Source organism: Aythya ferina (assembly GCF_964211825.1).
Source record: "Aythya ferina genome assembly, chromosome: Z".
In the NCBI taxonomy this organism is placed as follows: domain Eukaryota; kingdom Metazoa; phylum Chordata; class Aves; order Anseriformes; family Anatidae; genus Aythya; species Aythya ferina.
This window is the reverse complement of record NC_140299.1, coordinates 30,749,706-30,772,943: the sequence shown is the minus strand read 5'-3', so window position 1 is coordinate 30,772,943 and position 23,238 is coordinate 30,749,706. Positions and strand designations below refer to the sequence as shown.

Here is a 23,238-nt window from a genome sequence, read left to right as displayed (position 1 = left end):
ACTTGGTATTGTGATTGAACTGTGTATTACTGTCCTAGTTTTGGATGGGATAGGTTAATTTTTCATCATAGTACCTGATGTGTTACTTTGTTTTAGATTTAGGATGAAAACCATGCTGATGGTTTAGGTTTTGAAGAGCCTTGCTCACACAGAGCCAAGGACATTTCAGCTTCTCGTGATGCCCTGCCAGCAAGGAGGCTGGGGGTGCATGAGGAGCTGGGAGATGAGCAGGACAGCTGACCCAAACTGACTGAAGGGGTATTCCACACCATATAACACCACTGAGCAATAAAACTGGGGAGGGTTGGCCAGGGGCAGGGGCTGCTATTGCTGGGGAACTGGCTGGGCATCAGTTGACTGTTGATGAGCAACTGCATTGTGCATCATTTTGGCGGGGCATTGCTACTATTCTTTTGTTTGTTGTTGTTTTATTTTGTCTTTTGTTTTGTTTCTTATTAAACTGTCCTTACCTCAACCAACAATTTCTTGAATGTTTACCTTTTTTGTTTCTCTCCCCCATCCCACTGTGGGAGGAGTGGGAGAATGACTTTGTGGTGCTTAGCTGCCTGCCAGCTGTGTTAAACCACAACAATTACACTTCCTACACTCTGCTGAAAGTAATTTGCATTTGCATTGTGACTTAAGTACATTTCTGTATTACTCCGCAAAATCAAAATCCCATGTAACATCAACTGTTTTCAAATGAAATGTTGTATTATGCTTGAAACCCTCCATGTGTGGAACATCTTAAAGAATCTGGTCACTGCATATTAGACTGACATTAACTGGTATAGTTGGCAAGATATTCGCAATGGTGAGTGGTATACATTAAAGCAACAATGATAACTTTGGCAAAAACAGGTTTTATGATTCCTTAATAGTTGCAATTAAGAACCTAGTAGAGACAACCTATATTGTGATTAAGAACAAGCAGTGATAAGACTGGCTGCAGACAGAGCCACTATCCTTAGAAGAGGGATGGGTTATTATAAATATCAGCGAAGGCTGGCAAAGCTTCAATAATAACTTTGAAAAGGAAGGATAGTAAAACCACAGACAAGATTTTTCATGGGCAGAAGAACAAATCACTGTTCATGCTGATACTTAAAATTATTATTTTTTTATTATTAATTAAAGAATTAATTAATTTACTTTAATTGATTAATTGACTGTACTAAAACCCAATCTTTTTTATATTTAATGGTAAGGTTACTAAAACCCTGTTTATATTACTATGTTCCTGAAACTAACTAACTTTGAGAAAGTTCTGAAGATTCATGACTTACAGAATCAGTTCACATCTACATAATCTGTGAAAAAAAACTCTTAAAGGACTAAATATTCTCATTAAAAGAAAAAAAAAATACTTTGCTTGCTTCTTGTTGAAAAAAAAAGTAATTCTCTACTTCAAACAATGGACCACAAAAGTACTTGTTAAATGTAAGGGTTAAAAATTAACCTTTCATCCTTTGAGTTCCCAAAATAACTACACAACTTCTTAGTTAATGTGAAATATAGAATTGAGCTCTAACCGCTAAGACTTATATTCTCAAAGATGTCTACTAATTCTGGCTACATAAGTTGAAACACAGGCAATGAATTTTCACTGATCCTAAAAAACATGAAATACCTAGTGACTCCACAAATACAGACACATCTGAAAACCAACCTCAGGTATGACCCACTAATCAAGAAACCACATATAAGTAAGCAGTTGGCAGTAAGAACTGCCAACACAAAATATAAATAGCATGGTTGTGTTAAAATTTCCATTTTCATATATAATGTACGTTATAGCAATTCCAGTAATTTCACCTGTCTTTACACTGTGCAAGTTTAAAGACAAGCCATCATATTTGCAATTTAGTTCAAAGAAGCATGTAATCAAAATCGAAACAGAAACAAAAGAAAACCTGCTAGAATTTACTGCATAGCCTATCAGCAAAAAATGTAGCTGGCAGTGCAAAAGAATAAACTATAAGCTAAAGACTGGCTGATATCTGCTCTTTTGAAAAGCTTTAATTTACAGTACCATGAAAGACTGATTATGAGCTGCTTTCTCTATTCCATTCCCTCATGTAATATTTTACAATTTTTTAATGAACAAAATTTTTAATTTGCAATCCAATTCAATTTGCTTTTGGTCACTGTACTTACCAACTATAAGTTTTGATCAATAGATAAAATTAGATTGCAATTTTTAGTAACTACTATTGACAACACATGCTTGCTGATTTACTACTGAAATACCGGAAACACCACAGTTTGCCATAGTTTCATGAGCTTACTAAAGATCGTTTAAACTAATCAAACTCCAGCCTGGGTTGCATGAAGAGAGGCATGGCCAGCAGATCGAGGGAGGGGATTGTCCCCCTCTGCTCTGCCCTTCTCTTCTGAAGCCCCATTTGGAGTGCTGCCTCCAGCACAAGAAGGATGTGGGTTAAAGCAGGTCCAGAGGAGGGCCACAAAGATGATCAAGGGGCTGGAGCACCTCTCCTATGAAGAAAGGCTGAGAGAGCTGGGGATGTTTTGCCTGAAAAAGAGAAGGCTCTGGGGGAACCTCACTGCAGCTTTTCAGTACTTGAAGGAGTCTTACAAAAAAGACGGAGAGAGACTCTTTGCTCAATCAGATAATGACAGGACAAAGGAGTATGGTTTTAAAGTAAAAGAGGGGAGATTTAGATTAGAGATCAGGAGGAAATTCTTTATTCAGAGGGTGGTAAGGCACTGGCACAGGTTGCCTACAGAAGCTGTGGATGCCCCATCCCTGGAGGTGTTCAAGGCCAGGTTGGATGGGGCTTTGAGCAACCTGGTCTGGTGGAAGGTGTCCCTGCCCATGGCAGGGGGTTGAAACTGGGTGATCTTTAAGGTCCCTTCCATTCCAAGCCATCCAAGCCATTCTATGATCCTCTATATATATTTCAATTTACATTTATTTCACAGAATTAAGCACTGCTCAGACCTGATCACATATATCTTTATTTTAGTATTTGGTTTATATCACAGAATCATAGGGATTGGTTGGAAAGAACCTCAAAAGATCATCAGGTCCAACCATATGCCAAAGCAGGTTCCTTAGAGCAGGCTGTCCACGTAGGCATCCAGATGGGCCTTGAATATCTCCAGAGAAGGAGACTCCACAGCCTCCCTGGGCAGCCTGTTCCAGTGCTCCGTCACCCTCACCATGAAGAAATTCTTTCGCATGTTGGTGCGGAGCTTCCTGTGCTCAATTTTGTGGCTCAATATGATGTCAACAATATAAAATTAGTGCATCATAAAGGAATTGATGAAATCCATAAGCTTCTCTAGAAAAAGACATTAATAGTATTTTATTTAATTCTTCCTTTTTATTTAATATCTCTTTAACCTCTGGACACGTACGGAACAACCCCTGAAAACCAACACTGGAGTGTTCTCTACCTTTATTAGTTCCCTATCAGAGCTGAAAAACAAGTGTTATCAGTGTAAAAGTATTAATATAGCAGGCTTTTTCTTTCAAATTTTCTTCTGCCTTCTAAGAATTTTCCAGGCTAACAATCTAAATCTTATTATTTCTGAAACACTCTAAAATGTCCCATTTACTTGCCAATATGTGTTTCTATAAAAGTGGAAAAACACTGAAAATTATCCAAATCTTCACGCATCTCTTGCCTAAAAATAAAATGGTCCCCACACTGATCACTAAAACAAATATTCCATCAACAATGTATACAGTACATACTCTAGAAAACAACTGCACTCAGTTTCTCTTAGGGATCAATTTCTATGTAAAATTTATTTGTAATTTTAAGTTCTTGTAATTTGTTTTTTAAAGAAGCATTATTTTTGTACTGTTAAAAAAAATATATGCACTTCTGAGTCAGGAAAAGTCATTTAGTAAAACAACACCGGCACTCAAATCAAGTCACTTCTAATACTGATGTTTTACAAAGCAGCTTCAGATTTTGACAGACAAAGGCAATGCTAGTTCTGTAGGGTTTGGTGTGTTTTTTCATTCAGAAAAAAAAAAAAAAAAAAAAAAAAAAAAAAAGACTACTATCCTGGGACTAGGATAATATATCACACAATCCTCTGTACCAATACCACAGGGAAGTAATCCTCTTTAAATGCAAGCCATACATTTTCTGTGTTTCTCTTTGGACCTTAATTATAGAAACAGAAGTTTGACTCCAGAAGATATGCATACAGAAGAGACAACTGTCTCCTTGGACAATTTCCTATCCGGTTTGCCTATTGACTCCATAGCTATCCTGGAGAAGGCTGTTGAAAAGCTGCACTCATACAGCAGGCACAACGTTTTCCTTTTAGCACATTCGGTAACAAGAAATTATACACGCCTCTTAATCTAAGACTGCCATTCTATCCACTCCTTCGAGCTGTAAAGTATACTTTAAAGCTCAGAATGCTGTTCAATTTGAGTTGCAAGGTTCATCTGTGGGACAATGGGTCTTAATGAACACTACATACACCACCATCCAGCAAATGATGGATAAAGGTTAGAGGAACTGGTTTTTATTTCCTTCTTCAGTCAAAATAGTGGTTCTGGCATTTGTGTGTCCAATCTAAGACAGATTAGCTCTGCTTGTGAAAGATGTCAAGGGACAAGAGCCACCCGTGGCTATAGTAAGAGTTGTCAGTTCTTGCCATTTCTGGAGATCAGCTGCTAGTTTGACAAGAGTAACTGACACTCAGCAAAAACTTATCTTTGACCTTTCAACACCTCCCTTTTCTAAATCACTATTAATTTTTTGCTGCAATTTTGTAAAATTCTGACCCTTAAGGATACCACGCACTACATAAATGCTAGAACTTTTTCTCAAGCATGACAGTCAATTCTAGAAATTGAATTTAAGCAAAGTGGGTACAGAGGAATGGACAAAAAATGAATTTTCTACAACAGTGATGCAGTTGTAGACTCTCAATAGTGCTAGTCTCTTTCAACACTAGCTTATGAAGAATAAAAAATGCAATAAGCCCACATAAGAGCAATGTATTTTTAAAGAAGTTAATTTCTACTTAAAACCAAGATCAATACAGTATGGGAGTGAAAGCACTGCAAATTACAATATACTACTGTGGCAACAATAAACATGCCTTTATCAATCAGTTAGCAATTTCCCCTCTACCTCTGAAGTAACATGAGAAAAAGAGTTAACATTTTTGTTTTAAGTAAGAATCTTCAAGTAAAGTCTGCTATTCTAAGTTCCAATGCAAATGAAATATTTTACATCTATGAGTGTAATTTTGCCCTTTTTCATCATGTTTAACCTACCTATGACATTACTGAACATGCCTTATATAACTTGACTACTCATTTCAGCTCAGGAATATCTCATAGGATGCTGACAGTGAACATGAAAAGTGAATGAATTTTATTTCTTGCTATAGCAGAAGGAAAACTACAGCTTTAAAACTAGCCATTTTTACCAATAAACTAAACTCGACCAAGCTACTATTCACAATAGCTTTCTCTCTTTATTATCTTACAAAGTAAGGAAAGCAAAATGGCTTTGAACTTCTGATTCATACTTAAAATACTAAAGGCTGTATGCAAAGAAACGCACACTGAAATAAATCTATACACTGTTATTATATCATTTAGGGCAATGCAAAATTTTAGCCAGCTTGAATCTAAAAACAGTTTCTAATGTTGCATGCCCAAATATTGCTGGAAAGTAATCCCTGGGACCAATCAGTGTGCATCCAAAGTCGGTATACTTGCTCCTTCTGCTGAATTTGCTTTTTTACTGCTTAAGTGAGCAGAAATATAACTGCATTACATACAGAAGAATAATATTACCACAAGCTAATATGCCAGCATTGATGATAAAACCAAGGTTCATTACGTAAAAGATATTAATATTTTGACTGTGACATACAACTCACACTGTACTGCTGCACTTATTTTTCTAAACTGGCAGCCTGAGCTATAATTTCTGGGACCGATTCCCCAGTCCCCTGTATTTCTCATTGTTCAAACCTTTAGGAATTAATTCCACACGCACATACAAAAAAACGCACAAATCATAATAAGGGATAGTCAGACATCAGATATACATAGGGAGAGACTTCAAGGGGAAAAAAAAAAAAAAGATTAAAAAAAAAATATGACAGCAATAGACCACAAAGAAACAATTAACCCAATCCTTTCTCTGTCAAAGAAACATTCAGATCACAAGGAAACATGCACATAAAGAAACATATGCAGTGATAACAAGAAAATACTAAATTTAATGTCAAAGTAATCCTGTACAAAAAAAAATAAAAATAAAAATCTGGCAAAGGACTCTGTATTAATAGAAAATCCAGAAAGTCTTGGTGAAGATTTAAGCACACTGTTAAGTATGATAGCAAATGGCTGACAGTTTCAAAGAATGCTGCCTTCATATTAACAGTCTCTGATCACCTCTATTTGCAGAAACTTGCTATTAGAAGCCTAGCATGTGAAGGACTTCAAATATATTAATTTGAATATAAATTATCTGTATTAGAAATGGCTACAAACAGACTATCCAACTAAAGTGACATGATTTGCAGATGAACTGTAAAGCTCTAATTTTTTAATTTTCTGTAACAGCACTAGCTCATTTCTTCTTCTCCTTCCTCCATTTTGTTTGCATTTATGAATTGATTGAACCCAGATAAACTAAAATATAAATCAGTGTATCAATGCACATATCCTTCCTTGTAGAAGAATAGAACAGATTAAATCAACATTTGCGGTTCCAAGAGTATCAGCATCAGTATCAGCCCTTACTGGCATCATTTCTGTTCAGAAACCACAGAGAACGAGAACTGAGTTAAGTATACATGCTGAACTACATTTCTGGTAATCTCCAGAATACGGATGAAGCATGTCCATAAAGGGGAACATAATCGTTAGTACATTGATACTGATTACTCCCCTGATATCCAACAACAAACATTAGGGAACACTATCAGAAAAATCTCCTTTGACTGGCATCCATCTAGCGACAGATCTCTAACTCGCACGTCAGCATGCGCCAGGAAAGCTAATGAGGCGTCAGTTTACCAGTCTCTCCCAGCAGTTCTTCAATCTCTGTCTTGGATGTAAACATTTTATTCACCAAAATCTATTGTCTCTCTTCTGGTGTTCTCACAAAAGCATGCTGATAAATTAGATCACAGAGAGAAGCAGATGCATGAAAATAATATCAAGCTCCAGTACCAGCCAGAAAATACCAGTAACTGCCACGTCCAATAAAACTCTTAATTACTTCCTTCAGTCAATAAGCAGACGGGTGCTTAATAGGCAATTTAAATGATTCTAAGACAGCTTTTTCCTTCCTACCAAAAATATATCCTTATCTACTAGAAGGACAATCATCATGTGAAGAGGAAAGACTGGGAAGTATGTAATAGTATATGACTTCCTGTTGGGATACTGCTACTTTCACATAAAATTAAGATATCAGGAGGCCAACAAACAAATTATTGAGATTAATAAACTAGTGTAATCACATCATCATCTGGCCGAATTATATCACAGACAATTCATGCTTAAGTGTCAATTTTAGACTATAACATCTAACACAGCTAATGTTAAAAAAGCATCAGCAGCAAAAGCACTCTAATCTCTAATTAAAAAAGAGAAATTTCACTACAAACTACCACATATTTAGATATTTAATTACTTTACTAGATGAATCTTAATATTAGTATCATCCTTTTTGTGCTAATTACCATAATACTTTATGAAATATGCTCTGTCTAGCCCTCAAGGTATCCAAACATATCCATATATGATACAGATCATGGGCCTACGCTGTCTCTAATTTTCAGAAAGATGCTTAACAGCTAATTGAAGTATCCTGTCTTGCAAAACTGAGGTTTAGATTAAAAAAAAAAAAAAAAAAAAGAGAGAGAGAGATTATGGCTTTCTCAAACTACTGATAAAGAAGAAGCAAATGAATGACTTTAGGCCTGGAACAAGGACAGAGATGTATTGACAAGGAAACAGCTAAAATTACAGCACCCAGCTCAACAATGCTTGAACTGATGCTAACTATATTATTTTGTTACAAGAAGAAGAATCAGTTAATAGACATGCTCTCATTCTTAGAAGTGGTGAAAGTCTATTTGCAGCTGTATGAAAACAGTGACCATTGACTACCCATAACTGAGAAGAGAAACCCAGCAAGACTCCTATACCACTTAAAGTATAAAACGAGAGCACTAAACAAAATACAGGTACAATGCACAGGTAAACACTGAAGCATACAACAATGGTGGAATAAGACCTGTAGCCTCTGATGCAATATTAGGTCCATTCTGTATTACAGAGTATCAAAATGGTAACGGAAGCATGACAACCAATCTACAGTTCTGCTAACTAAAGAGATTCTGGTGTACAGTACTGGAAAAAAAAATGTGAATTAGAGAACTAAAACATTGAGGCAATATGAACAAGGTGTATATTTGTTTTCCATTTTGATGCACAGTTCAATAAACTTCACAAGTCATGTCCGATAGAATAAAGTAGCTTTATTCATCCAGTTTGGTTGGCTGTATATGTGCATGCAGGGTAAAGCAAAGTTTCTCTTTTTGTTTGCTTCAGAAAAGCAAATCCCCACCCTGGTAACCTTTTTAGCTTTTGTAGCCTGTCCAAACAAGATGGAGGCTCTCTGATGTTAAAGTACTCATGTGTGTTCCCAAATAAAGAGCATCTGAGAAGTTCTGAGTATTATTCTAACTTTTTGGATCCCTATGGTATCTAGTTCCAGAGCACTAAATTTAATGGCTGTAGAATTATTCACACATTTATTGTGTACAGAACTCTGTTTACTATATTAATGTTGTTTATGGTCATTACTTATGGACTTGCTTCTTTTTCTTAATTCCTACTTCATTCCATCCCTTGAAGTTCCCGAAGTTATCATATAGTATATAATACCATGCATATCTGCAATTTATAGTGACAACACAGAGAAGCATAAACTAAATTATTGCCTAACATCAGGCTTCTAATTTATGGAATTAAACAGTTAAACAGTGGAATTTTGTGGTCACTACTCAGCATTACAGTCAAAATATATATACTGTAAATATCTAATGCCACATCAGAAACTCAGTCTTACACACTCCCAGGCAAGACTTTACTCTGTTTCCAGTTATTTTCTGGCTCTTAGAAGAGAACACAAAACTGCTCTAATAAAATACCTAAAGGATTGTTCATCCAGAGAAATTGGTATGAGGCCTTTTGTTTCTTTCTAATACTCCTTAGAGAAGGATGTTCTTGCTTACACAATAACATTGCACTGTCTGGATTGATCCAGATCATCATTACTTGGAGCTGCCGATTGTTACTGTTGGGTGGAAAGGCTTAAATGAAGGCCTAGCAATCATTATGCCCTCATATGTCTTGTGAAAAGAGGAGCACCTCAGGCAAGTCCAGGCACTATGTTTTATGACCACAGGCCAACAAAATTTTTACTGTTCACACTTGTCTCCTATTTGGAGCAATGGGGTAGTGCCTCTGGATATCCTAGCATTCTTTCAAGGCTCTTCTGTGTTTTCAAAGCACCAACCAAGACGGTAGTGTTTTGTGAAAGCTTTCACACCCCAAATATCCTTCACACCAAGATCATTCTATCTGCAAGCTTTTAATTTGCTTCTTCCTTTTACAATGTTGCTTCTGATGGTGGTCTTTCTGAAAGGTCTTTTCCACAACATCTAAAAACCAAGCCATGCTCTTCCACCTCTTCTTACATTTATGAAACTGTAAACCTTATTTGTAATCTCTTGCAAACTACTCATTAGATATAGTTAGAACCATATCTAGAGATAGGAGAAATGTAGAGGGGCTATGGTCAAAATAATCTTTTCAATGACTTCTAAAACGACGGGGAAAAATTGATTTATCAAAATGACAGAATTACAGAGGTTCATTATTTCAGTATGAACCTAAGCAAAAACCTGGAAATCAAGACATTGTCCATGCCCAGAAGTCAGTAGCTTTTTTTTTTTTTTTTTTGAATGAGAACTACAGTAACTTAAAAGACTGACTATAAAATATCCAACTTCTATTAAAAAGACCAGGAAAAAGTAGATTTAAAGCAGCAAGGGGGATTACGATTTACACCTAAGGTCTTGTTTTCAAAAGACTTTTGTGTCATTTTTAGCTACGTTTACTCAATGAAAAGCTTGCTCTTAAACACAGTTGCTCTTAGTTCTAACAAGGAAGATTTGATTTGTGAACACATGCATCTTAAACGACCTATTGTTCAGAGTTTTTTGCAATGATAGATCCACTGTTCTTAGAAGAATTCATGTGAAAACAGTATAGAAGTATATGTTGTGGATTCAGAGCCCACACTGAATGATTTATATGCAATAAAAATACACAGTTTATATTTCCCGTTGTTTTTGAAAATGCCTATATATGGTCTATGCACAGGAAAAGACTACCAGAAAAAAATACTAAACAGTACACTCACCTTCATCACTAGTTGCTTGCTGTTTAACCAAAGTCATTGGAGATCTAGCTGGGGGTTTATTTAGTGGATGCCGCCAACTTTTAGATATTTTCTTGCTTTCAGCTTCTGCTGACTGAAAAGGAAAATCACAACTAATTTAGCATGGACTTCTGCAGTTAATTTTGATGAAAAAATCCAGTCTCCTACAAATGAGCACAAATATCAGTTTTGCACGTATGACCAGGATATCCAAAGTACCTTTAGTGTAACAATAAAATATTTGTCTCTAATGCAAAATACAATCTGTAACTGAGAAAAAGTAATCTTTTGCACACATAAACTATTTGAGGTGTAGGTTTCTACAGTCCATCCAAACTTACAGAGCATAAATCCTGTTTTGCTCAGGTTATGTTTGAGAGAAAGAACAGTTCTGGAGAGCTAGAAATATAATGTAGCTGTGTTTTGGTAAATGTGCCCAGAATGTATTAACTTCATATGTCACAGAACACAAAATACCTGAGGAAATGCTATATCTTGGAAATTAAAAAAAATAATAATCTGGAGTTCAGATAAGAAACTAAGACTCCTGACATAGGATTAACACACTGGGATATAAGGAAACTCCTCCCTCAAACACTCTTATGTACTTTCAGCTTGAAGTTAGCCAAGGTTCAAGAACTAAAGCCAATGCTGCAATCATTGCAGCATTCCCAATTCCAGATTTAGGTGCCATGAGGGATATCACAAAGTAAATCAGTTGCTGGTCACAACTGGAGATTCAGGAGTAGAGGAAGCACAAGTGTACTGACAAAAAGTTGAGAACAGTCTCACATGATTTCTATGGACCACCTAACTTTGTTCTTCAGTACCTAGAAAGCAACCCAACAAGTTACACACGTGCCCCTTGAATGCTGTGAGGGTTGAAAATTACTTCTATTAAGTATGAAGGAAATTACAAAACGAGATAGTATTTACTATGATAACCCAAGGGAACAAGATGAGGTCAAAGCATCATACAGGTTTATGATCTAGAAGTTACCAACAAATTAAAAAGGGAAAGATCTACCTCTTCTACCTCTTTAATTGCATTTGTGCAACACACTTGTAAGAAGTAATAACAAAAACACATGAAAGAGCAAGCAGTTATAATGGAGAATAGCTGAAGCCTCTTATGTGATACGTGATATATAAATTGCTGAGAGGCACTGAAAGAGATTAATAGAATCTCCAACACACATTTATTAAAACTCCCAAAATAGAAAAAAAAAAAATCATTAGTGCACACTTTGTGCCTGTGAAATGGTCAGTATGATTTTGCTTACACCTCCAAAATCTATTTCCCATCAAGTCTGGCAATCTGGTGGTATAGACTGCCAGCTCTCTCTCTACCAAACTGGGAATTTGCCAAACTTAGCTTCTGTGACTACCACTACAGCTTTTCATTTTTCAATCTGCTTCCTAAAATCAAAGCTGCCCACCCTTCAGAGCAGAGTAACAGCAGTAGAATAGAACAGAATAGAAAGAATAGAAGATTTTAGTTCATCTGGAAGTTCCTCCTACAAAGATCAGCAAGTCCAACTGCCTGACCTCTCAGGGCTAATTAAAAATTAAAGCATATTATTGAGTGCATCGTACAAACGCTTCTTGAATGCTGACAGGCTCGGGGCATCCACCAACTGTCAGGAAGGCTGTTTCAATGTTTGACCACCCTCACAGTACAGAAATGTTTCCTAATATCCAGTCTGACCCTCCCCCGGCATAGCTTTGTGCCATTCCCACACATCCTGTCATTAGTGACCACGGAGATGAGACCAGCACCTCCCATTCACTTCTCCTCAGACACTTGTAGAGAGCAATGGGGTCAGCTTTCAGCCTCCTTTTCTGCAGACTCGACAACCCATGTATCCTCAGCCTCTCCTCATAGGACATGCCTCCAGCCTTTTTGCCAGATACTTTCATGTATAGAAATGCATAGAAAACTATACTTTCACATAAGAAAGGGTCAAGAAAATAAACGTTTTTTGAAAAATAGATACATGATACCAAATACAGCACTCGTATCTAATTGCAGTTGACATAAAACTTACGGGGAGTGGCTGACTCATCAGAGGGCTGTGCAGGCACTCAGAGGGACCTCAAAAGGCTGGAGAGGTGGGCTAAGAATCTCATGAAGTCCAACAAGAAGTGCTGAGTCCTGCATCTGGGGAGGAACAACCCCAGGCGCCAGCACATGCTGGGGGCCACCCAGCTGGAAAGCAGCTTGGCATAAAACCACATGGGACTCCTGGTGGACACCAAGCTGAACATGAGCCAGCAGTGTGTCCTTGCTGCTAAGAAAGCTAAAGGTATTCTCGGCTGCATCAGGCAAAGTATCACCAGCAGGTTGAGAGAGGTGATCCTTCCACTCTTCTCGGCATTGATGAGGCTTCAAATGGAGTTCTGTGTCCAGTTCTGGGCCCTTAGCACAAGAGAGACCTGGACATATCGGAGACTCCAGCAGCAGGCCACCACAATGATCAAGGGACTAGAGCACCTCTCATATGAGGAAAGGCTGATGGAACTGCAGCTGTTCAGCCTGGAGAAGAGGAGGCTCAGGGCGAACCTTATCAATGTGCATAAATACCTGAAGGCAGGGTGTAAAGAGGATGGAACCATGCTGTTTTCTGTGTTGCCCTGTGCCAGGACAAGAGGCAATGGGCACAAACAGGACCACAAGAGGTTCCATCTAAACATCAGGAAGCACTTCTCTACTGTGTGGCTGTCAAAGCACTGGAGCAGGTTGTCCAGAGAGGCTGTGGAGTCTCCCTCACTGGAGATCCCCAAAAGCCATCTGGACGTGGTCCTGTGCAATATTTGCTCTAGGTGTCCCTGCTTGAGCAGGGGGGTTGGACCAGATGACCTCCAGAGGTGCCTTCCAACTCAAACCATTCCGTGCTTCTGTAATAATTTGTATTTCAGGTCAGTAGCAATAATTAAAGCTGGTAGCTGTGTTAGTACTGGCAGGCAGTGAACATGGGAATAGCTTGAGAGTAGTGACTGACAGATCAGATTCACAGATACAAAATGAGATTAGTAGAAATCTAAAATCAGATGAAAAATATGCCAACAAGTAAGCTCCAAAAACATTCTGCTTTGGATCTGAATTCCCACTGTTGCCTGAACACTTCAGAACATGCTCAAATTAGCACGAGATTAAAATCATGCATATTCTTAACTGCTTTAATATGGATATCAGTTCTGACTAGGAACATGTTTGTTCACATTTCATTAAATCAGGAATATATTAATATAATGATGGAAATTTGCTTCACATACACTCGATGTTTCCATGCCATCTTCTTCATCCTTTTTTGCAACAGGCACTTCTCCATGTTCCAAGATACTTCCACAGCTTTCTAGGTCACTCACATCATCCTCTATAAAGGCATTTTCCTCTTTACCTGGGTTTTCCACCTCAGAAGTATGTTCCTGCGACTCATGGAATGGTATGGGTGACATAGACTGATATTGAGATTTCAAACTCTCTTCTTTTCTACAGTTATCAGAAATGGGCAGACAGGCCACTGAATCTTCAGATGTAATGACAGAGTCATTGGAATCTGCCCCATCTTCATCTTTGATTTTTGTTTTCTCTAGTGCAGGAGCAGGACTGGAAAATGATTCTGAAAGGATGCTTCCTGTGGATCAAAAATACGATTTGTTAATAAATCTCACTTTCTATTAGTGTATTTCATTTCAAAACAATACGAACAGCTCCTTATTAAGGAGACACACAAAGAAGTAGGTGTTAGAAGGACATGCATAAAAGTGGAGTACAGGTTTGACTGCAGAATATATTCAATGTAGAATTTTGAGTTTAATGTAAAATTTGGAGCGTGAAATACAGCTTTAATCGTTTAATGGGTATTTTGTGTTTGAATTACAACAGTTTTAAGTCATTCAAAATAATCAATATTTGTTTAGTCTGACAGCCCACATGCACTTTATACTGGTTGGAAAAAAAAAAAATAAAAAATATATATATAAAAGGTTGGTATATTGAACTTTATTTATACCTATTATGCCAGTTTTGCAAGTGAAAATAAACATCAACTAATGGTTTATAATTAGGAAAATATATTTCAAATAGATATCAAGAATATTCTGAAAACAACAGCACTGGTCTAAAAATGAAAGGCAATTAGCATAAATGTAGAGTTCAGCAATTACCATAATTCTATATTTCAGTGATGCTGAAGGGTGAATTTGTGGATTTTGTTGAAATTCTTTATCTGTGGATGTTTCAACACGTTTCCATATTTTCTAGGCTGTTTTCCAGACACAATAAGCTGGAGAGCTGACCCAAAAAACATGCTTTTAAAGAACTCTATTGCCACACATCACAGTGAATACTGGTTCAGCAGTACTTCCAAGGCATTACAGAAAATGGTCTCTGAAGTACTTTTCTTTACAGTGGTTATATGAATGAGCTTTTCTGAAAAATGACTTTGTCAGGTCAAGTGTTTATAAAATTTAGTAATATAAAGCCCATCTGATACCAAAACAGAACCTCTGTGTATGAAGACTACTGCCCTTATGTAGCATAATGACTGTACTAGATGGAGATGACACAGGACAAACCACTGGCTCCTATGTGAATACTGGCGCTTCTAGTGTCATATCTAAAAAGGCCTTTTCCTCTGCAAAGGTCTAGGCACCACCCCTCAATAGCACAAAGGGAAGGACAGTGCTCCACTCTTCTCTGCTTTTCCTTCTCTTGTCAAGGAGCACATGAAGTCAGGTATCTAAATAACACTAGCTTTTCAGTGGTCATGAACACTCCAAACCTCTGATAAAGCTGGAGGAAGCTGTAAAGGAACAGCTTCAAAAAAAAAAAAAAAGTGGGGGGGGGGAAAAGGGGGCTTTAAAATACAGCAACACCTAAATTTAAGAAAGAAATTCTCAGCTTCCAGTTTGGAATTAGCACTTTGGTATCTTTATGAGGTTCAGTCCTGGTTTTTACCACCTCCAGCAAAACTAATACCATTCAAAAACAGAGAAAGAGTGTCTAAATATACAACCAAATTTTAAATCTGTGGGACTGTTCCCAAACCTGAAGTTAAGACTGTAGTTTCCCTTTCTGAACAAGAATGTGAAACTATACCTTAATTACAATGAAATTCAATGGTAACAGAAGAAATAAGTTCCAGAACAGACCAAACACAAAATTATAAAATCATTGTGGGGGAAAAAAAAAGAAGCATCCTTGACTTGAAAAAGCCTTTGTAAATTACATTATCAGACAAAACAAGGGAAAATTAGAACTCTTCAGTCTCAGAGCATTTTTTGCACAAGTATGACCACTATGCAGTAATAATATGCAGTATTATTGATGAAAATACATGTAGCATATTGGAAGCATATATGCTCTATAATGTTTGCATCATTAAGAGTTGTTTCCATATCACTTACCACTTTTTTTTTTGTATAGCCTATCAGTCAATTGAAGAAGTATAATTTAAAAGAATCATCCTCTTTGCACACTTGACTAAAACAATTTAGCTGATACTACTCTCAGTTCAGAATATTAATTTGGTCATTCACTCTTATTGAATCAATCTTCTCTGAATAACTTTGTAAGTAGACATTTTTAGTATGCTACTTAGGAGTGTACATTGCTTTAATGTCCACTAATTTATAACATTAGAGTATCAATAGTCTACAACTTAGATGTGAAAAACCATCAGTCCTTATCTCACCTGCACCCTTGGCATTATCCAATAACACCTGATCCAGCTGCATTCTACCACTGTTTTCTTCTTCCCCAGAAGGCACTCCTGCACTTAGTCGTCTCACTTTATCCTCTCGTTTTTCATTGACCTTGAAGTCATCAGCAGTTGCTTCAGTCGCTATGATTTCTGCACCAGTTGCCACAGCAGACAGTCTCTTGTCCTCTGGAGTTTTAAGCTTTTTAGATCGAGATCTGTTGCGCTGTAAGCTGTTATAAGAGATACTGCTGTCAGAGTAGAATGTCTGTCTTGGATAAGATAAAATGTCTACCAATATATATATGTCCCTTTCACCTGCTTAAAGACAGAAGGAAAAAAAAAAAAGAGAGAGAATTTTTCATCTTTTTGTATTGAGATGGTGTTTACAATTTATTATGTGATAGGTTAATGATTCAATTTGACCTTCTAACCTTTTATCAGTATTCTATGACAAAACTTAAATTGTAAAATAACCTTAACTATTACTTAATCAGCATCCAGACTAGCTTTCCAATTAACCCTTTTTTTTGAACATGAAAGAGACTAACCCTTATGAAAGTAATGAAGACAAAACATTCTCAAACACACTAAAACCAGGTAATATTTCCAAACACTAATGCCAGTACAATAGTAGTCTGAATACCCTCATAAAATGTGGTCTGTTTACATACCATATACATTTTTATACACATATTAACATAAACAAGCATCTGAATAAATAAAAAATTCTAGTCACCAAATATTGTGAATGGCTACTGTATCAAACAATACATTTGATAATGCTTTTTAAAAATCAAAGTTGAAATAGTATAGAGTTTATGCACCCTCAGAATCAGAAGAAAGAGGCTGAAGCAAGAGAGATGTCAGCCACTTTGAGAAACTGGTTTGTTATTTATGCGCTCAAGCTAAGGGTAACAGGAGATTGGAATCCAGTTTCAAATTCAACTATGTAATACAGGAGAAGATGATGTTTACCTGCTTCATAGAATCATAGATTTGTTCAGGTTGGAAAAGACCTCTGAGATCATCTAGCCCAACCTTTAACCTAGTACTGACAAGCCCACCACTAAACCATGCTACTAAGTTATACACCTACACGTTTCTTGAAGACCTCCAGGTATGGTGACTCAACCATTTCCCTGGGCAGTCTATTCCAATTCTGCACAACTCTTTAAGTAAACAAATTTCTTCTGATATCCAACCAAGACCTCCCCTCCTTCACAAGTTTGTGAACCACAAATCATACATCAGGTTCCAAAACTGATGACACAGAGTGATTAATTCCCAACTACGGCAGGAACTTGGACTCTAAACACCTCCAGAAAAAATATTTTGTTACCCCTTCCCTTTTATCATGTGTCATCTAATGTACACATTTCAACGCAATCTCTACAAAGCAATATTAGAAATAGTATTTCTACAAAACAGTAATTCCAAAAAATTTGCCCAAGTATGACACATGGCCATCCATCCACAACAGCCAGCCTAATTACTGTTTACATGCAGTTCTAGTGTTGCAAAGTATTTCAGCCACAAACATCAAACTTAAGCTCTGCATGTCACTATGTTGAGGAAAATTCCCATACATGGTATTTCTTCTGTTTTCCCTCTTTTGGAACTTGCATTATCCTCCTAATCAAAATGATCACAATTTCAATCATAGAATCATAGAATAGCTTGGGTTGGAAGGGACCTCATAGATCACTTAGTTCCAAGCCCCTTGCCAATCAACACATTACAGTAGAAATTAAGCTGAGTAAACATTTCATCCTCCCTTCACAATATGCATTGTTACCACGGCTGAATAAAAGCCAACTGAAGAATTAAAAAGTATGGGAATTGTGTTTATTAGCTCAGCTCAGTGCATGAAATCACACCATGTGTTCCCATGCTAAAACTTTCAATACATTGTTTAAGTCTTTTAGTTAAAATTGCATTGGAGTGTATACTTGCAGTTACTCTGTACAGCGAAATTAACTACAAGTGAAATTACCTAATCAATAAAATTTCTCTCTCTCACTCTCTGTTTCAGTTAGTACTATCCATGCATTAAGAAACTGGCTGTTCCAGCTTCTTCACCAGATGTCTTCAAGAACTCATTCTATCCCACAAATTACATGTATTATTAGAAACCCCAGAACAAACCCAATGTCTTCAACTATGTTTTTCCTCTACAACTGGAACTGATTCTCTTCCTTAGAGTTTGATTTTCACAGAATCACAGAATTGTCTAGGTTGGAAGAGACCTCAAGATCACTGAGTCCAACCTCTGACCTAACACTAACAGTCCCCACTAAACCATATCCCTAAGCTCTACATCTAAACGTCTTTTAAAGACCTCCAGGGATGGTGACTCCACCACTTCCCTGGGCAGCCCATTCTAATGCCTAACAACCCCCTCAGTAAAAAAGTTCTTCCTAATATCCAACCTAAAATACCCCTGGCACAACTTTAGTCCATTCCCCCTCATCCTGTCACCAGGCACATGGGAGAATAGACCAACCCCCACCATGCTACAGCTTCCTTTAAGGTATCTATAGAGTGTAATAAGGTTGTCCCCGAGCTTCCTCTTCTCCAGGCTGAACAACCCCAGCTCCCTCAGCCGCTCCTCGTAAGACTTGTTCTCCAGACCCCTCACAAGCTTCATTGTCCTTCTCTGGACTCACTTGAGCACCTCCATGTCTTTCTTGTAGTGAGGGGCCCAAAACTGAACACAGTACTCGAGGTGCAGCCTCACCAGAGCCGAGTACAGGGGGACAATCACTTCCCTAGCCCTGCTGGCCACACTGCTTCTTATGCAAGCCTACTGTCTTCTTCAAGAAACACATTCATTCACAAAGAAAATGAAGAATTCCCAGTTTAAGAGCAAGACAGAAAGGTAATTATGTTGTAAAGCAATTTGAAGGAGGAAAGAGGTCTTAAAAAACAGTATTTTTAACCCAGCATGCCTCTCTCCCCAGAAACTAGATACCAATAAAACAGTACAATCTAGGCTAGAAGCTAAGTAGATTTTTGTTAGATAATGAAAAAGAAAATCCATAGAGGTCATGTTAAGTAAAATCAAAATATGAAAGCAATAGTGCACAAGTAAAATTTGTGCAATGTAGAAACAAACAAACAAACAAAAAAACAAACATCATGCACGCATGAAGGAAACATATCCTGCTATGAAACTGCTTTAATAGAATTTGACAGCTTCAACTGACAAGCTGAAACTTTATTCTCCTATTTTTGTTAGTGGTGTCAGCATAAATAACTGGGATTGAGACTCTCCTTATGCCAAATTCTGATCTCTCGTTGGCCTGTGGTAGATGCAAAAGGGTTTTGGCTGCTACACTGTGAGTCTGCCAAATAAGCAGTGATATCTCCATGGAGCTAGATGGCAGTGAGGACTAAGGCTGATGCTAGAGACTAAACACAGCTGTTGGGATTCTGCCATAGCTTCATGACATGTTTTTCCAATTTAATCTCCATCCCAACTGTGAGAAGACGTCTCTTCTGTCTTTTGTTTGCAGAAGTAACTAGAAACAATGGCAACCATCCATTGAAAAATTTTCGGTAATAGTCTTTACTAAAGAAGGATTCTAAACACCACACTGGAATGCATTTTGGTGGTCTCCATACTCATTAACTTCAGCTATGTATATGACTTGTAAGCTACAAATGAACTTTTCACTTAGTTACTCTGAAAGACTTTACTTGTCCCCACATCCACCTTAACAAAGAAAAAAAACAAAACACTTTAAGTAAATGAATTAAAATAGAATTTGGAGAAAGGAGCACTGAGGAAACAAAAAGGAAACTGACTTCAGATTGAAAACAACTAAATGAAGGATAAAGAAACAAATACCTCTTGGGAAGCTTCTTTTTCTTTCTTCTTTGCTGCCAGATCTTTACTTCAGGTGTTGATTCAGGAGTAGGTTTTGTATGATCTATGATATATAAATCTTTGCCTTGTTTCCACAGCTGGTATCTGTCTGGTTGAAACTTCTTCACAAAAATGTCCATGGATATTGTTACCATGTCTTTCCTGCACGTGCACTGCAAGAGAATAGAGGAATGTTTAAGTGACAAGTTATGTAATGCGCCACAGTTTGCAGTAAAGAAAATCCAGAATAAAAATCCCACATGTGAAAGCCAACTTTACTTTAATCAAAACTTTTCTCTTTTCCATCTTCCTCACTTCTTCTGCAGGTAAGGAGTGTTCAAGAGAAGGTGCTATCTCAACTTATGTGACATTCCAGGATTCCACACAGGTACTTATGGACACTCCATTGTTTTATTAACTCTTAAAATTAAGACCAAAAATAAATTACAGCATTTCTTCTATTAACTGTTCTTGATAATTTTAAGCATAATACGTTGAACTGCATGTATCTTCAGCAGAATCATAATTTTCTTAAAATTATGCATGTTGTATCCACCTGTCCCAAAGGCCTTTGCAGGCATTTATAGAGTTCTAACTTTTATACTTCTTATCGAAAGAAATTTGACAAGTAGGAAATGCACACAAGTACCATACCAAGTTTCAGTTTTATTCAGGTTTTCCTACAAAGAGAAAAGGACAAACAAGAGAGGGGAGTAGACACTTTGGAACATTATGTTTTACAGCCCTGAGGAGTGTTATGAACCTGTAATCTGCCTTTCTGTGCAATGTCCACCCTAAAATCTCATACAGGACTTCCATCATCAACTTTGTTTTCATCCCTGACCAAACTATTTTTATACTGCTTTCCTTTACAAATTCTGCACATGAGTGGCATATTCTAGAGTAACTGAGTTAACACTGAACAATGATTGTGAAAATCCATAGGATTCTTCATGGAAATACTGTAAATGCTAACAGATGACTTTAAAACTAAAGTTACTGTACCTAACACTCCAAAATACCTGCTTATTAGGAGACTGCAATAAATAAAACAATATGCCTGTGGTAGCTAAACTATTCAGATTAAAAGCAAATTGACTGGCTAAAAAAAGAGATTCTTAAGTGGAAAAACGTTTAAAAAACTTAGTGCTTTAGCTAAATGACTCTGTTAAGGGGCAAAACTGAGATGATGTTTTATTTCAGGTAAACAGGTATATACAAAAAAATGGTAAATGCATATGTCTGCCATAGTTGGTTTAAAAGGGGTGATAAAACAAGGAGGGTGTTTACTCATAGAAAAATTGAAACACTTGTGACTGAATGCTAGCATTCGATAGAATGGTTGCTTTCTGTGTGCTAGATGCAAATTCCTTTGCCTGCTCTTTCCTCCTACCATTTCTAATCTACCCTTCTTCCACTCCGAAAGTATAAGCAGTAAAATGTACACAAGGAATCTGAGAATTATTAAATTGCTTGCTTCATTTTCAGTATCTTCAAAAAAAGGTTAAATAGGAAAACATGGAGGCAAAAGCTAGATCAGCACTGAAATAATACAGTAATGACTTCATGGAAAGTTGCTGCAAACACAGTCAGTAAAAATAACAAATTTCAGCCACCACAAGGAATTATTTTTTATTTAACGTCATATGAGGCCCAATCTCCAGGTAGAACAATTTTATTGACCAACCTTCTAATCTTAAGCGTGCAAGTAAACTTACTATTTCATTATTTGAAACTTATGCCAAAGGGATATTGTCTTCTTTCTTCAGAAGGTAATTTCGTTCTTCTTTCTGACTTTGGAATACTTTATTATTATTATTATTATTAAATGCATAGTTCCATGGCACATTTCTGAATTTACATGATGTTCATTACATATGCATTAATGATGTTTATTATGTATGACATTTTCCACTGGATGGTTTCCTCCACATTTTGAACTCAAAATGGAGTGAGTTTCCAAACAACGATGCCTAAAGTCTCCAGGGGCACAAAATGAGATGAGGTATGCCATATCCATATTTGATGCTACCATCACAGCTTCATTCCACACATCTCCTATCATATCCTACCTGACTATGGTAATCAGAACAAATCACAGCACTGTCCCAATGAATTTTACCACTACTGCAGTAACGTATGTAGGGACTCACACAACTATTGTGAAGCCCTGTGCCAATCTCAAAAGCTAGCATCTAAACCCTACTTCAAAAGATGTCAGAAGAAAACTTTCTCAACTCCTCTGACTACATACAGATATCAGAACTACACAGCAACCTGATTTTTGCTGTAAAGGCAGAGTTACTACCACTGCAATAGACATGGTTTTAGCAGAATCTGACATCAGTTTAAAATTACATTTTATTTAATTCATATGTTTACAATTTTACTGTTAATTAAGTCCTACATTCACCTAACAAGAAGGCTGTAGTAACTCATCCGAATGCCAACAGTTTTTCCTAACACTACCCTCTAATGGAAGAATGAGTAGAAAGAAGAAAAAAAAATGAAGTTGTAGCTTTAAGAAGCTGCATCTTATGACAGTTTTTAACCAAGAGTATCTGCCTAGAATATTCTTTTTTCAAAAAACTTGTATACATGTACATATACACACATTCTGCAAAAAGACTTAACATTATTTGAAACACAGTCTCATTCATAAAGTACCATAATCAGTCACAATGAGCAGTAACAGGAAAGGAATTGAGATATCTGGACAGTGGAAAGATGCAGATACAGTCCACTATATTATTTTTCACTTTTAAAAATAGAATTTGTAACATAGGACAAGAGATACTCCGTTTTCTCTTTATTTACGCATAAAATCCTTTCAATTTCAAGACAAAATTTCTACACACAGATTAGAAATGTTTTGTTAAGTAGAAATTAAAAGGATTACTGGTTTTGCTGTTAGACATCAAGGCTTCTCGCAGTCTGGAAAAAAAAAAAAAGCTATCGTTTAAGTCAAAAGAAAAAAAAACATCAAGAAAAAATACATTCTATGATGTATTCTATGATTCTACGATAATAACATATGAAAAGACTTAAAATAAATTATGTCCAAATGACGCATAGAATTTCTGTCTTTCAGTAAGGTTTGATTAATTTCCACCAGTTTCTAACAGTATTACTTCAAGTGATTTAAAAAGAGCAATCAGATACTAGGAATACCATTGATTTTTTATAG

The 23,238-nt window shown here is 36.8% G+C and overlaps 1 protein-coding gene across 5 annotated transcripts in view; it reads right to left on the bottom strand.

Annotated features, from left to right (window-relative positions):
- Positions 1 to 23,238, bottom strand: part of KDM4C (lysine demethylase 4C) — a 286,486-nt gene that overhangs the window by 119,718 nt on the left and 143,530 nt on the right. For all 5 annotated transcript variants that reach the window (XR_014687589.1, XM_084505428.1, XM_084505429.1 and 2 more), the window contains 4 exons: positions 20,034 to 20,224; positions 16,175 to 16,413; positions 13,752 to 14,113; positions 10,458 to 10,569 (listed from right to left, as the gene is read on the bottom strand). Coding sequence is in view for 4 of the 5 variants with exons in the window: in XM_084505428.1 (XP_084361554.1) it covers positions 10,458 to 10,569; positions 13,752 to 14,113; positions 16,175 to 16,413; positions 20,034 to 20,224 (904 nt within the window). In the remaining variant the exon portion in view is untranslated. The remainder of the gene's footprint in view (positions 1 to 10,457; positions 10,570 to 13,751; positions 14,114 to 16,174; positions 16,414 to 20,033; positions 20,225 to 23,238) is intronic.